The sequence below is a fragment of the Falco peregrinus genome, chromosome 2, assembly GCF_023634155.1.
Source record: "Falco peregrinus isolate bFalPer1 chromosome 2, bFalPer1.pri, whole genome shotgun sequence".
Taxonomy (NCBI): Eukaryota; Metazoa; Chordata; class Aves; order Falconiformes; family Falconidae; genus Falco; species Falco peregrinus.
In genome coordinates, this window is record NC_073722.1 from 48,437,581 (window position 1) to 48,456,111 (window position 18,531).

Below are 18,531 nucleotides of genomic sequence, written 5' to 3' on the forward strand. Positions count from 1 at the left end.
GAGATTATTTATTAGAAGGAAAATCTAGCAATAATTTGAGTAATATGGCTTTATTTTTTTTATTTAAATTGTTAGACCAGTGTATACTATGTTTTGAGATATGATCTTCCTCCCAGAGATCACTGGAGTTCAAGGCATTTGTACAATGTTAATGCTGTAATGAATTTAAAAGGATAAAAATATGTGTATGTAATGTAAGTCCTGGAGTAATGTGACTGAAGATCTAGGGACCTGCTCGTAATTCATACCTTGGCAAAAGGAGAAGTTGCTTCAGGTGATTTAATAAGGTGTTTGAACAAAGCTAGATGCAAGGAGACAGTCGAATGAGTGATAGGCTTTCCCTGAGCTAAGTGACAGAATGTTTGAAAGTTGGCAATTTGTATCCAGTCTATAAATCTGCAGTGCTTCATCTCTTAAAGAACACAAGAAGTCTCCCAAACTTATTTTGTATATTGAAATCATATGAGAAAATCAGTTTAGAAGGTTGGTGGAGCTAGTAGGTATGCTATTCCAAGCTGAAAGGCTTAATTAGAGGGGCTTTTGTACAATAGTGTGTGGTATGATACTGTGCTTGGTAAGTCTAACTTCGGTAAGATTCTGAAGATGGTGGTCAGAGAGTTCCTTGGATGCAAAAGTCGATGCTGGTATTGGAAGAAAGTGTGCTTTAGAAAGGACTCATAGAGAGGTCATTTTTAATCCCTTTTTCTCTGAACCTTTCTGGATGCCCAGGAAGAAAATGTTTCTGTTTAGTCTGGGGTTTTGTCATTGTTAGGGTAGGAGAGAGGAATAAGTCTTCACTCTCATTATAGATTTTATCCCTCTGCATCTCAGAAGGAGCTGGAAATGGACAAGGCTTTTTTGACTCAGGAAGGCACTCACCCACATTCTTTTAGCATAGATGATTTCACGTTGCTCTATTTTGTTGCTAAGGCCTGGCATTTCCTAGTGTGTGTCACGGCTCCTGGTATCCCCTTCTTTCCCTTTGTTCTACTGAAGTACTTGAGCATGACTTCGACTTGAATGACAAATCTTGAGGTGGAGAAAAAGGACATTTTTCTATTGTGTTGTCTGGGTAGTCTGTACACATGGATTTATTTGCACAATGTAATGTTTGGGATATGGGTGGGGTATTTTGGGGTTTTCTGCATGGTGGTGTTTGGGAGACTTTGGCAATACTTACTTTGGTTGCTGGGACCTGGTCCATCTAAAATGGAACATGTAAAATGGAACTAAGTGGATTTTCTGGATAAGAGTTTCTGTTAACTGAAAGATGCCACGAGACTAGTTTCATGCAGTGGAGCACACGTCTAGCAGGTTATGGACCATGAAAGCTAGAAGATACAGGCTGTTTCAGGCTTATGAATTATACTCCTTTATGCCCTCTCTCCCCGTGTACCCTGTTGTTGGTGCAAGATACTAGGTTGTCTTATTTCTATTTAGGGGGGAGAAGTACTCACAAAATAGTTTTCTCCCTGATAATTATTGTAAGCTAATACTCTTTTAGATTTCTTGCAAGTAGATCCTGAACACAACATCAAAAAACTCATGGGCCCTTCTGGTTTTTCCGCCTAGCAAAGACAGGTGATACAAAGAGACATTTTACATGTTTTCTCTTAATCAGAACTTTATGCTATTTAGTATATGATGGAGTATTTTCCAGTTTACAGAGACCTAGAACACCTTTTATGGTGTATGATAATGGGGAAGCCACTGTTCAGCTTGCTAGCTCTGGCATTGAGCTCCTCACTTGGATCACAGGGATCAAGAGCTTGCCCTGAAGTCTAGAGGAAGAGAGTTGCATCCTCCACCTTTGTGGAGTGTGTGTCTGTATACCTCAGCTGATAATCCAGCTAGATGAGCAAGCAGAGTTCCTATGAAGGAGATATACTGGAAGACATTTTAGTTTTCCTAAGCTAGATTTATTTTTTAATTTTTGGTAATCAGACTCCTGCCATATACTGTGGGCTTTTTCCTAAATGAATTTGGAAGTCAGGGTAATTCAAAGAACTGAATTTGGTTCTTATCTGGTTGTGAAAGGTTTGAGGGTTGAATGCAATTAGATTTTATCTCTGGGTGATAGTTCATATGGACATTCACAAAATTAATACATTTATGTCCTGTCATTTGGAATAAAATACCTAAATACTTTTTTTTTTTTTCCCCCGCATTAGCTCTAGCTGTCACGGGGTTATACCCTATCCTTCTTCCTCATCTTTCAGAAATGGCTACATACAGAAGCTGTTCAATTTTATAGCTCTTTAATACATATGTTTTTTAATAGGTCATTCTTAATACACATGTGTGAAGTGTTAAATTCCGTCAAATAATCAAACTTTATGTGTGTAGTAGATCAGATTTTTGTCCTGAAGAGACTCCAGTGGTGGTAAGCATGGGCGCTGAAGGATGAAAAACAACCCCCAACATATAGTGAGTTTTTAAAATGAGATCATCATAGTGTTTAAAAAAATCTGGTCTCGCAACTTATACCTTTGGACAAATCTAGACAAGTTTCAACTGAACAGTTTAGACAAGAAACTGCTTTGTCGAAATGTGGACTGCATGTGGTTTCTGACAGGTTTATATTAAGATTCTAAGTACTCACAAACATATTTTGAACTGTGAATTCTTACACAATAATTTCAACCTTTAGTTTCCAGCTGGTTTTGTTGAATTAAGTGGATTTAGTTCAGTTACATACATGAATTTAAAGAAATATTTTTAAAATAAATTTTATTCTGTGTTCTACCGAATTAACCTGGTAATGTTTGGAACATGCTGGGTAGTTTTAGTGGCACACTGTAATGTAGAAAAAATACCATATAGTTGGAATATATCAAAACCAAAGAGAAATTTGAAATATCTTAATAGCACAGAAGTAGGAGGTTGATATTTAGATAAGAAATTCCATTCTTCCTATGGGTACTTTTTTTTTTTTTTTTTTTAATGCTTAAACATAGTAATTACTAAGGCCTTGCTTGAGAGATTTTAAGATGTTGATACATGTAATATAACATGCATTAGCCGAAGTATTTAAAATAAACATATAAAACCCACCCATGGTGTATAGAAAGCTCACTGCATTAACTTAGGCTGGAAGGATTGAGGTAAAATTATCTCATTGTCCACAGAACTTAATTAAGTGGTACTATTACCATAATGTTTGAGCTTTTCTGTGAATGCACACAATTTTTACTTTAAAATGATATTTTACAATTGTTAACTTCCCAGTTTTTGAAAAAAGTAGTGTAAATATACTTTTTATTATTATGAGCACCCTATTTATTTTTACTGGATACCTTTCAAAAACATGAAGGAGAATTGTACTTGGTGTTTGAATCTGGATTCATGCAAGCTGCCAAAGTAAATTACCATTCCTAAAATGTATATATATATACATATATTTTGAAGGTATTTTTATTTTTCCTCTGTCTAATGTGTAAACAGATACTATAATTTTATTTTGAGTCATGTTTTCTTCATTCTTTGATAAATGAATTGGAATCGTTAATTCATCAGCTGTTCTGTACAGTATGTGAATAAGGAATGAGAAGCAATATATTTATAAAACAGGTTTCAGTAATAGAAATTAGATTTTCTAAATTACAAACATGAATTAAGTTACGGCTTCTGAATGCTTAATATGCTTGCTAGACTTAAGTGCAAAATAGAAGTAGAAAAAGTGTCCCAAGCCTCACTGGAGAACTGTACCCAAAACAGGAGTACTTTTTTGATACCTGAAACAGTGCTATTAAAAAAAAGTGAGAGGTCTGGATACATTTTTGATTATATTATTATGCTTCACAGATTCAGAAGCATTTATTTTTGTGTAATTAAACAAGTGCCATATCTTTTTTTTTATTATTATTTTTTTTTATCTTTTCCATGAAAGGTGTTTATCTGAACTAGCACCAGAGGAATGATGTCAATAGAGGCTACTTTAGACTTTGAAAGTTCAGAATACTTGTATGAAAAAACAAATCAGATCCTCTGATGATGATGTGAGTGGTGAGGCCGCAACAATTTTTAACAGGTTATGTTCTTTAGATAGTGTTAACAGCAGCATGAGATCATGCAGTGAAATAGAAAAGAGAAGGAGGGGAAAAGATATTATTTTGTTAAGAGTTACTGAAAGTTTTTGTGGATTTTGAAGGGCAGAGGAAATGTTTGTTGCCAAGGCTGGAAAATACAGACGAACTATGGAGAGAGAGCTTTTTTCTTGATCTGTGTATGTATGGATTGATTTTTTTCTTGAGTGTGTTTTCTGTCTTGAAGAAATTGTAGATAGTATAGGGCATTCTTTCCTACCTTTTAAAAGAGCAGTATAAAATAAGAGAGTTTCTTTTTAACTGTTCAGATAATTACTTAAAGGTTCAAGGATTCAAGGACACTTTAAATGACAAAGAAAAGATTCCCCAAGCTAAAATAATACTAATTCTTAATAGCCATTAAAAATCAGTGCAAACTTGGATCTAAATATCAGCTGTCCTTCCAGTCTTACCTAAACCGAGTGCCAAGGACCAAGCCCTGGAGTATGTCTGGGAAATGGTCAGTTACTTGGTTTTACAGAAATGTTAGCTGCCTTGAGGTAGTTTGTGATCAGAGGTGAAAAGTTTAGTGTAGATAAGCACAGAAACATCAACATTTCGCTAGAAGACTGACTGTCCTTGAAAATTCCATGTGAAATACTAGTAGAGATGGTGAGGAGTTTTTACCTAGCTTCTTGGAAACACTTCTCACACCCTTTTGGCTCTGTGGAAGTCAGAAGTGGTTGGCAGGGGAAGTTTTCGGAGTCATCTGACTGACAAAATACCAAATTTTAATGCCACATATCTCCACATATTGCAGCAAAATGAAGTACGCAAGGTGTTGTTTAAGTTTTCAGTCTTTGCAGGTCAGTTTTAAGGTATCTGCTTTCTCACATATACCAACCAATTGACTTTATTAATCTAAAAAGGAGTGTTGGAAGCAGTGTAGCTACTCCAAGTACACAGCAAGAAGTACTTCGTCCAGTAAATACTAGTGGGATCGAGTTCCAGGACAGTGGTTAAAAGGCCTGGGCTGAACTTCATGGTGGGGAGGAAACACCTACAAGAACAGCTGGTTTCTTTACATTTTCTTCTCTCATGTTATCTATTCCTAATAAGGTGATAAAGTAGCTAACACTTAAAATATTATATGAAGCTCAGAGATTTCTAATACTTACCATGAAACTTAAGTAACACTTATTTTTCTCTTTCTTATTGCAGTCAGCAACTGTTTCTGATGGAGGTAAGCTGAAGCTTGTTTTTACTTTTATGATGAAAAAGAATCAATTTTCCACATTAAGCAACATAATATGTGGTAAATAAGGTGATATATTACAAGACGTGAGTCCAAAGTGGAGCAGAACTCTGTGACTTCTTTGGGAACTGTGCCAATGAAAATACTGCAGGATTATGTTCACATACTTTCACTGATTTATTTGCAAATTTTTTTTGTGTGCCACATCTCTCTCTATGCACGTTATTGTAACTAGGCTTCTTCATTCATAATAAAGAAGCAGAGCTGGTAGACTTTTGTATAATTGGACGGTAGGTAAAATCTTGTTTTCTGTTTTATTGTCCTTTACATACACTGTTTGCTTTTGAAGAGCCATACTCTAGCTCGTGAGTTGTAAGCTGTGTTGGTGCGTTGTTTGAGGTTGAAATTTCTTTACAGTGTGATGCATTTTGAGAAGACGATAAGTAATTTGATATTTGCAAAATCCCACTGTGGAGCTTTTGCAGTTCTGGAGTACTTTTAAGTAAACTCCTCTTTATGTCATCTAAGTTTATTTGTTTTGATTTTACCATGGCTTTAATGTTTTAAAGGACATGCACTCTTTGTTAAACATTAGAAGATGATTTCTCTGAACCCTTGAAATTAATTGAAACAGTTTAAGTATACATCTTTAATGGAATAAAGGGATTTATATAGTTTAGGGTATACAAGAGATGGCTTTTGTCATTTGTCTTGCTGGGCAGGAGTTGGCTCACTTGATCCTGTAGAGAAGTTCACTTACGTACTTATTACTATGTTTGCTATTCTTTGACGACAGTACAAGACAATTTTATTAAATAAAAAGGGGGCAAACTGTGTTGCCATGATTAGCTCAGTGAAACTGAAGAAATATTTTGAATGGTAAGGGTAATTTTTTATATTACATGCAAATATAAATGCAAAATTAGCAGTGCTGTTCACAGAACTCCATCATGTCCTAATGTTCTGATGCCTTGGAAAACAAAAACTACAGCTGAGAGAAACATTAATGTTTTGGTCCTTTTGACAGAGCCATTTTCCAATGGCTGGCTGACTTCGCCAGGTATTTCTTTACTACTGCAACAGTACTTCTGTCTAGGAGAGAAAGACTCTATATTGTATGTCTTGTCTGCAAAGTGTCAAAAGACAGGAACAGAAAATATGTCTGTTCTACTTTCTAGTTCTAAAATGTAGCCTGTGTTTTTGTGGGGAAAATTGTGGGGTTTTTCCTCCCAAATATGTTACCTGTTTGATATAAAAATCAAGACAAAGCACACTTTTTTTTTTTTTTTTTTGGTATGTATATGTAGTTTAATTATATTCCAGGTGCTGATAGGCAAAAAATTTGATCTTTTTAAGCTAAAATGGAATCTACTTGTGTTTTGTCTCCGTGAATGTTCTTGTTCCATGTTAATGAAAATTATTTTTTTTCTATTGCCTATCCAGACTTGGAGATCTCTGTGATAGTACTAATAAGATAGTCATTTCAAGCTTTTTATGCTTTCAGCTGAAAATTTATTTTAAAGATCTGACTTAGTTTTGGCTTTCCAATGTGACTTTTATATTTCATTCCAATTCCATAGATAATAATTGTGTTTTCACAATTAATTCTATACATTTTTGTGAAGTCGTGAATCTAAGGGGCATAAGTTGCATGTATTTTTCTGCAGAGTTCTATGACCTGTTTTTTCAGATAGTGCTGAAGATTTAACATGGACTCTCTTAATTGTTAAATGCTGCTTAAGGGAGGGGTAATTTAAAAGTGGTTAAAAGTGGTAGTCGAATTATACTGAGTAATATTGAATCAATGCTTAAATACCTAGAAAATGGCTTCGAAAAGTGAGAACCAGAGAGACTTTAACCAGAAAAAGTGAAATGAAATAAAATCCTAATTCATTTCCTTTAGAGCTGCATTGAGTAAAAAGCTCCGATTCACGTCTGAATTACATTTTCAGGCTTTCACTTTTATTGAATATGTCACAGCACTGAAATTTTTCTAATCTTCTCTAACCTCACTAATTCATTAATAGATCCACAGATTTACACATTTTAGGGCATGTCTAGAGAAGTTTTCACTAGCGTAACTATTAGCATAGCGGTGCATACTTTCCTTCCTAGACTAAATCTTAATATTAGTACTGGTACATACAACTAGATATTATAAATACTGTTGTTAAGCTTTAGTCTGGGAAGGGAAATTTATGTGTAAATACTAATCATTATGTGTTTATATACATCCCTTCAGTATAATAGGAGGCACGACAGCTCTCTGTACATTTTCTTTCCAAGATCAATGAAGCCTCATGTAATACAGCTTTTATTAGGTTAGAGCCAGGCACTGCAAATCATCTACCCCTTGTTGTGTTTATTAAACATGGTAACTCAGCTTGTTCTCATCAGCCAAAACTGTGCGCTTGGGCTTTGCAAGATAGGTAACATGTAGAAGATACAGGTACCTGAATTAGTGTTGTTTCCAGAAATGCTGGTGAATGAATTGCAGACAATCAGAATGCAAACTGTAATAATGTTTAGATGCAAGATCACTGCTATAGATCAATTAATCTGCAGCACCTATGCTCTAGGAGTAGCAGAAATGATTTTATGTTACTGCAGCAACCTGTAACTAACAGAAATCTCAAAACCTGTCCATTTCTGCTGACTGTAGGATAGTGAGAATGTGTACACAGCATGCAGGCTGTAGCTGATGTTTTGAGCGCTGTGCCATCTAAATCATCACAGAGATATCAGTAGTCCCCAGCTACTGTCTGATTTTGGCTGTTGACACCTAGACGGCACTTTACAAAGGGCAGACCTTAAGGTCAAAGAACATATAATAGAAGTACATCATCATTCATCTTCCAACAGACAGGTGGTGAGGTATCTGGACTATTGAGAAGGTATGTTAGTTCTTACCTGGTACTTATTCCCTACACAGATCAGTTCCACAAAGCTGAAGTCTGTTATTTCCAAATACTTAAGCATAGCAGATACTATACATGTCTTTTTTTCTTTTCAGATACTACTTGGCTGTAGTTTCTGCTGTTTTTTCTTTTTAGTGTTCATGACCTGGAAAGAATCTTCATAAGGAAAGGCATTTTAAAAGACTTTTTCTTGAAAGGAACCTGGTGTTTACAATAATAAATAATGTAAAACTGTATTTTGAAAAGTAACTAAAGAAGGTAGAGCAAAAAAACTTCAGTGAAGCCTAAAATAAAACAAAACACTGTTTACACTTTTTGCACTGTAAGAAAGATGCATTATTACCTTCTAACGGGTATATGACTTATTTGTCAGCTACATTGGCAGTGCATGCTTGCTGTAGCTGTGTTCCACTGTAATATAAATAATTCAAGTTCCTTTAGCAGCAGTGGCAAAAGGTCTTTTCTTTAAATAATTTATGTAGCATTTTATAATGCTTTGTGGTAAGTATACTATTGCTTTCCTCTGCTTGAAGCCATGAGGGTAAAGAATCAATTTGTTTAGAATGGTGTTAGAAGCTGCCAGGAATTGCTGGGGGGAAATGCGTTAGCTTCCCTTAGCCCAAAGTTGCAGAGGAGCAATGTGCCGTACAGTAAGATTAATCTGCACCCAATGGGTTCTGGGATGTTACAACTGAACTTGGTATGGATTCAGAAGGATGGCTTTCAGTGAATGGCTTGAAGTATTTGATTAAGTGGCACCACAGTGGTTCTTATCAGCTTTATCCAGGTAATGTATTTAGTGATTATCTGGAGTATCTTAATTATATGAGTGTATGCATTCTGATGATTACAAGGAGTACATATGGCTTTTCACAATAATAAAAAGTATTTGTAGGTTGAAAAATGTATATGGATTTTATAAACAAATGCATACAATTAAATATCCTTAATTAATTGTATTCAGAACTGCTTTATATGATTTAAATCAAGACTTCCAGAGCCATCTTATCCTGAACACTTTCAAGATTTTAGTTGATTAAATGCCTGGATTTTCTTACATAATGCTATTTTTGGTAAGATAAATAAAACTAAGACCCTCCACAGAATGCGTAAACACAAAAGATCTAAAATACTGAATTTTGAGGAGTTTTAGAAAGCATTCTGTGTCAATTCTGTATTTGAAGAATGTAATAAATGAAACTGAATGAGTTTGCATAGAAAGTAGTACTTCCTTGCTAGGTATGGTGGCTCTTGAACAGAACAGAAATAAATTTGATTTCCTGGGATTCAGGATGCCTGAGTAGCGAGCCTCCTTTTACAGGTAATGCAAGATGAGTCAGTGCTTCCACAGAGTAAGGAGAAAGGAAGGCCAGGCATTAGGAAACTTCACGACACTGCTAAGTTGTCTGTACACCTGAGTTGGGTTTTTCACAGTGAACTCTGGCATCCTGAGCTTCCCAATAGCTACTTCTCTTGTGCTTTTTTTTTAAACACGAGGAGGAGGCCACTTTGCATAACAGCCTTGTGGTTAGAACATTTGAGAGTGGGAACTGGGGCTCTACATTTCCTCTAGTGATCATCACAGAGTACTCATTAGACAAAATGCGTGACTTGGTTGGAAAGTTCCTCTATTCCTGCTTTCCAAGGTGGGCTGCGTGTACGTAGGAATGCGCAAGGTGTGAGAATGAGGAAATCTGACACTGAAGTCTTACCTTGGAAACATTCCTCTGCAAGAGGAGTAGGGGGAGCAGGAGTTACGTCTTATATTGTCTTCATTTAAGCGTGATTTGGATAAGTTGTGTACTAGTGTTATAGGTGAGTTTTTTTCTTCCCATCTGACCTTTCTCTGATTCTGTGTACCTGCACTAGGTTGTAACTGTTTTAATTGCAACGTTGATGTATGTGGTAAGAGAAACTGGAATAACCAAGCCTTTTCTGGGAAACAATGTTGTTCTGTATTGTTTTCAGGTTGCCAAGTACCCCCGCAGAAATCTGTACAGATTTTTAAAAGCAAACTGACTGCACTTTTGCTTTAAGGGAGAGCAAAGCAGTGTCAGTTAAGTATGAATTCAAATAGTTCTTTCTAAAAAAAAAATCTGATTTAGCTAAATAAAATCCACCAGAACAGAGACAGTTTACTGTGAATGAGTAATCCCTTAATGCTGCTTTTAACACATTGGAGGACCTATGCCAGTAGCTCTCAAAGCTGTTGAAAATGCAGTCGTATTTTGGTTCATTTGTTTTCATGGGACCTCCAGAGTCGGGAGCATGTCAGAGGAACAAGAACCCAGTGTAGTTTAGAGCAAGTGTAACTCTGACAAGCTGAAGAGACTGAGCAGCTGCTAGCAATTAAAGGTAGTTAGCAGTCACCCACTGGTGTAAACACTCAGGGACTGTAATTGCAGTTTGGTCTTCCTGCCTGCCATAGGGAGACTGAAGAGCCACCACTTGGGGGGAGGAAGGCGAAGCTGACCTGTATTAATGATTGCTGTGCCAAGCGTTTTGCAATCCCTTGAGTCCTAAGGCACTGCAACTAGTGGATTGAGAGTTGTGCACTTTGTGTGGTTACTGCCTAATTTCCCTGTGTCAGCCAAGTAGGTTTAAAGGGTTTGGTATGTGGGATGAGTTTACCTTTCTAATTTTGCCCGAAAGGAACTAGGAAATTTTTATCATTCATCACAGGGGAAAGCTGGGGATTGAACCCTCTAGGAGTAAGGCAGTATCTGAAACTGTTCCAGATCTATCAAGAAGTGGGTGTCTATTTATATCCTGGACTGTAAAAGAAAACGTATCCACCTGCAGAGTTAAAGCAAAATACTTCAGATAATAAATTTAGATATAATTCTCTTCAGATTCACATCACCTTCTTTCACAATAGTTTCACTTTGGTGACAGGTATTCTCTAACAAATCTAACAGTTGACTTTGTTATGCTCTTTCGTATATCTGAAAGGAAAAAGTGAATAAATATTTTAAGAAAATTTGGCATTATTTGCAGAGTGTTTTTAATTAGCTTTGATTAATCTGATGATAAGGTAAAGAAAAATATTTATATACCTAGTATGTTGCAATGGTTCTTAAATATTATCCTTGCTGAATATATATATATATTTATTCTTCCCTAATCTAATTCTGTATCTTTGTCTTATTTTGTCTTATTTTTGTCTTAAACAATAGCTTTGCTTACAGAAATTTGCACCAGTTAACAGCTACATCTTAGTAAATACTTCTGAGATATGGAATACACTTAAAAATGAAGTTTCAAAACTATTTTTTCTGCTATCTTTACCACTATCTTAATAAGTTTTTGAAATACTTATAACTATCTTTGAATAGTCCTTTTCTTTCAAAGTTCCTACTTCCAGGGAGGAACAGTAATGTTTTGTAACATTGAACTTGGAAGCGCTTTGGTGAAATTACTCCTTGCTTTAGTTAGTCCAGGTGATTAACTGAGGAAAATTAACAACAGTAAAAATGTCCCTGTGAAGAACAGGCCATTTCTTACTGGTGGTGGGTTCAGCTTTCTCAATCAGTTAACATTCATAAAGAGCTATATATTTGCTTTTCCATTTGGCATTGAAGATTTCATCTATTTTATTTGAAGACATTATTTTCTCACATCTGTAACTGCTAATTTTTCAAAGAATTGAAATGTCTGCTTTTTTTTAGTCCCTTCCTCACAGAATCTTACTCAGTTTGGCATCTCTCTAGTGCAACCTCTCTTGCTCAAAGCAGGGTCTGTTACGAATCTCAAGGCTTTATTCAGTTATGTCTTCACAATTAATTATACCTTAGGTCACCTCTGTGGAGTGTGTAGCTGTGAGTATAACTATGCCAGTTTTACGTTTGTGTAAACTAAGAGATGAAGAGAGCAGTGGTTTGTAAAAGGGCATGCAACAAAGAAATGACAAATTTGTGAACAGGAGCCCGTTGTATACAGTTCCCTCTTTTACTTAGAGCAGCCATTTCTTTCACGTTTCCACTTCTATGGATAAGTTGTCACTTTAAGGATTTCTTTGTGCTTACTCTGTTTACTGATACCTGACAAAGATAATGTGGGGTTGATACTTGAAATTATGAGGCTGCTACACAAGGTTATGTTTTCTTAAATTCTGTATGGGTTCTTGTTCATTTGTTTTTCAGAATACAAAATGCACTTGTTTTTTAAAGATCTAAAGAACCTGGTCATTCCTCAGCTTGGGGTCCCCAGAGTATTGCAATAAGTCATCTCGAGTCTGGAAGGGAGTCAGGATTCCCTGTTTTTATCAGAAACCTTGAGGATATATGGTTTGATACCTCTACTTGCTATGGATGATGAAGGCATTTATTACTAGCTCATTTTCATTAGTAGTCTCTTCCTCAGTTGACTTCTTTCCTAAATTTTCAGTATTTAACAGGAATCTTTCATTTCCATGAAAAACTTCAGAGCCTGTCTCAACTGTTTTAAACACATATGAAATTTTGCTATTTCCTATCACCAAATAGGTTTTTGTCCACTTTCTGGTCAACTGTGGGTTCTTGAAGGTCTACCTTCCTTGGATAATCTTATGAAGGAGTGCAGTCCATAGGGTGAGGAACGTAAGCAGAAAATTTTGTCCAAAATGTTTTATTTTGTGAAGCAAGAAAAAAGATTTCCTTTTGTACCTGCACTTTTACTTCTGGCAGGGGATTGCTTTTAAGAAACACATTTAATTTTCTTTGCAGTGGAACAGAAAAAACTGAGAGATGTTTGGGGCTGCTTTTTCTATGCAGATGCTTCTAATAAAAATGGGAAGGGATGTTTTTGAAGCCTGCACTACTGTGAGCTTGAGCAGGAGGTGTGATAAATCAAGTAAACAATGCTGAAGGGTGAAAGTGAATAATACTTTATTGACAGATGTGTTATTTTTATTTTAACAGAGCTGAATAGTACTGATTTAAAAGACTGCATCAGTGAAAACAGCCTCAGTAGCAATGCTAGTCTTCCCAGTGTACAGAGCTGTCGACGACTTAGAGAAAGAAGAGTTGCAAGCTGGGCTGTTTCATTTGAGCGTCTTCTTCAGGATCCTGTTGGTGTTAAATATTTTTCAGTAAGTTTTGAGGGATGGTGAGAGACCTTTCCAAATACCTGATAATGCTGCAATGATTTTCCTGTATTTTTCTTTCTTGACAGTATTCTTACATAGGACAAGAGACAGGAGTTCCTTCTTACACAGTTAATCTGAGCATCTTTCTAAGTCTAAACTGGTTCACAGTTGAGTAAGGTTCATAGTAGTACACATTGTTGTGCACTTCTGGATAGCAAAAGGTTCACATAAAAACGGAAGCTATCTTTTGCTTTGTATCTGAACTTTTGGAAAGCTTTATCATTTTGTGAAATAATTATATGTTGTTATATTTGCATCTGTAGCCTTTTTACAAGAAAAGGCACTAGCTTCAGTAGTTTCCTAAGAATTGGTAATCTATTCATGTTTACCTGCTGAAATGTTGGAAGCCATGTAGAGGACTTTTTCAATGCTGTAGTGGTTTATCTTCCTGCAAAAGGTTTTTAGCAATTTTTTTTTTGGAAGTAATTAAGGTAGCTAAGAGCACTGTTTAAAGCAATAGCCTGCAGGAATAGTGTTGAGTATTTGCAAAGCATAAATTAAGCTTCTTTATAGCACGTTTATGAAATTATTTGGGCAGCACAAACCATCCTTGTGCAACATATTCAGAAGTGCAACAATGCAAAAGCGTATACATCTCAATTTCCTTACATGTAAACAGAGATGTACATGTAAGGAAATTGAGGTGTATATGCTTTTGCATTGTTGCACTTCTGAATATGTTGCACAAGGATGGTTTGTGCTGCCCAAATAATTTTCACAAGGAGAATAAAGAAACCTGTGGCATAAGAGAAGTAGATTATTGGAATTTGCAGGAACTCGTGCAGACTCCTTTCCTCGATACAAAAATACTGAAGTATCAGAAGGATTAATAAGCAGACTTCCATCTTAACTGGTGTAGGGACCCAAAAATACGTTAACAGTGAACACCTGTTTGAGGAAACAGAGAAGATGAAAGCAAAATAGTATATCCTGGGTATTGTGTTCTCTGTCTTTGTATTTTTCTTAGCAGAATAGTCTAAGAGTTATCAGCATTTCTGCTTAGATACTGAGACTTCTTGTCAGACTGAAAGAGAAATTACAATTCTGATCAGATGTTTGAGTCCACCTGAAAAATGATGTGGTTTGTGGGGGTGCTACAGAAAGTTTAGTCGTCTTTTCTAATTACTTGTAAGCCATCAGTAATGTACACTTAGGAAATTGCTCTAGTAATTTTTCACTACTGTGAAAGTTCAAAACTTACATAAAAAACTTAGGAAGTTGCTAATGTAATTTTATTTAATTTTCAGATTAAAATGTTAAAGTGACATTTCATTTCAGCAGAAGGCAACCTCAGGTATTCAGGAAGTTTTACTTTTCCCCCTCATTTTATTCTAATTGGAAATTATTTTTATAAACACCTCAGAATTGCTTGTGTTAAAGAAATACCCAATATAAAGAACAAATAGGGAATATTTAAATTTGTGTGCACCACCATTTTCATGAAGCCCAGGGGAGATCCAGAGCTGTTGCTTAGATTTACTTGCAACCTGGCTATCGTAACACTGTGCAGTTAAAGATTTCTGCCCAGTATTCAAGAACATTGAAGCATGAGCATTTAGTTCAGGACTACATAGTAAGCATCTTGGTACATTTGGGATTCAGCATGCGTAGGCCTTTCCTGAGGACAGCTTTGTCACAGAGCAGGAATTTCTTTCTAAGAAGAGGAGGTTTTGCATGTTTTGCAAATACTCAATTTTGCATAATAGTCTGCTGATTAGAGCAGTCATCCAGGAAGTGACAGACCTGATTGCAAGTTCCCTCCTCAAGTGGTTCAAACCAACATCTCCAGCTTCCCAGCCATGTGTGACAATTGCTAGGCTACATAGTGTTCCAACTGGGGCATCACTCAGTCTTCCTGATGAAGCTGAATTGTTGTACAGCCAGCTGTGCCCAAATCATGTGGCCAGAAGGAGATTGCCTGTGGATTCGCGGTGAAGGCACTGAGTGGGGAAGTAGGCAGTTGGGTTCCAGTTCCTGCTGACTAATTTGATTCTTTTTTAATCTGTAATTACATGTAAAATGCAGAAATGCCCCCTGACTACCCTCTGGATTGTCTTTTATACATTAAGTATCTCAGGTTCTGAAGTGTGTCTGAAAAGTTCTGAAAATTTTTTGATTTAAATTGAGAGCTTGCTAGTGGATTTAGACTCCCTGTATTGTAGTTTCTCAGTTGCTTTCTTACAGTTGGACTCCCTAAACTCTACGTACATCTTAAGAGCACAACTAGAATTAAATTTTTAAGGATCTCTGTGAAGATTCCTCTTATACTGCTTTTTGAGACTGCCTTGTGTGTTAAGGAAGCTTGAGCGATACCAGTGTGACACTTGAGTGAATGTTGTGGCTTGTCATCTGACTTAAAATAAAATTTCCAATTAAACAGTGCTACCTAAAGCTCTAAAGTATAAACAGGCATTGTTCCAATTACATGAGTGTCTAGATAATTTTTTTAGAGGACCAAGTTAATTTTTTTAATACCTATTTTTTCCCGCTTCCCGCTTCTAATGGTTAAAATGCGTTCAAGAAACATATGCTGAGAGAATATTGAATTATAGATTTCAATCTGGGACAATTTGTCGTTGTACAAACCACGGGTTTGAATGGGGTCCCAGTCTTTATTTGGACTTTTGGATGCTGTAATATAAATATCCTGATTATTGTGTGTTGTAGTGGGAGATTTTTTTTTTCCCCCTCTAAAAATGTATTTTCCAAGGAGAACCCATGTGACCACATCAGCAAGCAGTGACAAAAGATTTTTGGTAGTTGCAATGTGATGCAGAAAGATGCTGTAATGAATACAGAACTGATTATGGGCACTGCTTGATAACAGCTATTGTACTAGTAGGACTGCAATTAAAGACAGCTGGTTTACAATGTAATTTTTAAATTTAGTTTTAAATTATTTAAATTTTTATTAAAAGTTTATTCACTAGTTTATACACTACTTAACATGAAGTTTCAAATCTCATCTTTGTATGTGCAAATTATTTGATTGTAACTTGATAGATTGTTCTCAATTGTATACATTTAAAAAGATGAGAAAGAGGAGAAGCACTAGGTATATCTTGGACATGAGTTGATTTTTACTTGAGATGAAAACTGGACTGTGAGGCTGATCGAAATGTTACCATTTTTCAAACTTACCAACATTATAAATATGTTACTTGAATGGCAAGTAACTTCTTTTCTTGGAGACATTTATTTGTTTATTTTTCCCCTAGGAATTTCTACGTAAAGAATTCAGTGAAGAAAATATTTTATTTTGGCAGGCCTGTGAATATTTTAACCATGTACCTGCACATGATAAAAAAGAGGTAAGTCGATGTTGTATTTCAATACATGGTGTTGCTTCTTCAAAAATTGTTACTTTTCAAGATGGTTGTAATTATTGGAGCTGCACTTGGTCTTTGTAGTATGACTTCACTAGTATAGGGTTGGAGCCTCAGTCTAATCTTCTCAGTCTCCTGAGAGTACTGTCCTAAGTTGAATACATTTGATATATTTAGGCTGCAGTGAAGTGCAGAGGTAGCTCTGTAAAAATGAGCTAAAGTATACTGGATATTGGAAAACAGCTGACTGCAGTAGCCCAGCACAAGAGAGTGCAGAGCAAGTTAATTTTAACATGTCAAGGAGATGCGAGCATAAGCCTCAAGCTATTTCAGGTAGACTGCCTTCACTAACCAAGGTAATGTGTTTGTAACTAATTTAGTTCTATCTTCTGCCAGAAGCGTAGTCATGTTTGTTCACAAATTATGAGAATCTCCTTTTCATCATTTTAAGATAGTCCTACGTTGTTCAGGCAGTTTTGGTGAATTTTGAATTTTGTGCAGGTTGGCAGCAATTCTGCCTACGCCACAGCCAAATATAGTCAGGTTTAAGATGTGGAAATTATTTAATCTTGAAAGTCTCTCCTTGCTCTCTTGTGGACCACTCAGGTTTTTTCCCGCCACTTACTTCTGTCTTCGAACAGTGTATTTTCTGAACACTACCCCTAAGGACTCTTGAGCTCAGTTTGGTGTTATTTTCATTATTTCAAGAGTGTGGGTGGTTCAAAGTGAATAAGTTAAAAATAGAGCATGAATGGCTTTGTCGGTAAATATTCATGTATATGCTTACCTTTCTCTAACTTCTAGAAATTGAAGCTTAGAGGTTTTCTTTAAATAGTAACTGTTATATAGAAGGTGCAAAAGCTAAAAAATCTGTTCTGCTTTGTAAGACAACATGATGTGCTTCCTTTCTGTTACTTTCATAGTCTGAATATTTAGGTTTTATTTTGATGATGACTTTTACTGCTTAAGAAATATTTGATGAATATTTGCAATTTTAAAGGAAAAACCCTATTTATATGCCTAAACTAACAAAAGTTGTCATTTGAAAAATGCTTATATTTCCCTTAATAGGAAACTGGAATGACTGTGTATTTTTTGGTAGAATATATCGATGTAAGAAAAGCCCATCTAAAGCAAACATACATTTAGCATTTCTTTTCTGTAGCTTTCTTACAGAGCTCGGGAGATCTTCACTAAGTTCTTGTGCAGCAAAGCTACAACCCCAGTTAATATTGATAGTCAGGCACAGCTGGCAGATGATATTCTCAATTCTCCACATCCAGATATGTTCAAGGAACAGCAACTTCAGGTAACCGTAGAAAACATGACTGCTGTACATTTATGTGTATTATCTTTTCCTTTGAAGTACTTTAAAATCTAGAAAATTTTCAAGTTTCACATGCTGTATATTTCAATATGTATAAAAAGACATTGAAGTCAAGATCATATATATTCTGTTAGCAGAACAGCAAAAGTTATATAACGGAAGGCTGCTTGGCTGTTTTTCTGTACATTTGCATGTATGTAGAAAATTGCCATTACCTGCAAAATAACCTGAAAAATACTATTACTGAAAAGAAGGTTTAGTGCCAGTAAATAATTCCATGTGTTGCAACACCATTGCATATGGTGCTTGCATATGGTTGCTTATTCTTTTCTGTAGTGGACAATTCTGTACAGAAATAGTGTCTAATTTTGGTTAAAGTGGTTTGTAAAATATGCCTGTTGTCTTAAAGGAGTCCTTCCCTTATCCTTTAATAGAGCTGTCAGAGAAAGCTTGTTAAAACTGTTGGTGTCTGAAGACCTGAAGTGGATATATTATAAATAATTACTGATGTTCAGAACAGCATAGTTATGTAACAACAGAATACACTTCATATTT

General features: G+C 35.8%; 1 protein-coding gene across 5 annotated transcripts in view; it reads left to right on the forward strand.

The window, feature by feature from the left end:
- Positions 1-18,531, forward strand: part of RGS12 (regulator of G protein signaling 12) — an 87,430-nt gene that overhangs the window by 38,639 nt on the left and 30,260 nt on the right. For all 5 annotated transcript variants that reach the window (XM_027790844.2, XM_005229811.4, XM_027790838.2 and 2 more), the window contains 4 exons: positions 5,247-5,268; positions 13,097-13,266; positions 16,542-16,634; positions 17,815-17,958. In XM_027790844.2, coding sequence (XP_027646645.1) covers positions 5,247-5,268; positions 13,097-13,266; positions 16,542-16,634; positions 17,815-17,958 — 429 coding nt within the window. The remainder of the gene's footprint in view (positions 1-5,246; positions 5,269-13,096; positions 13,267-16,541; positions 16,635-17,814; positions 17,959-18,531) is intronic.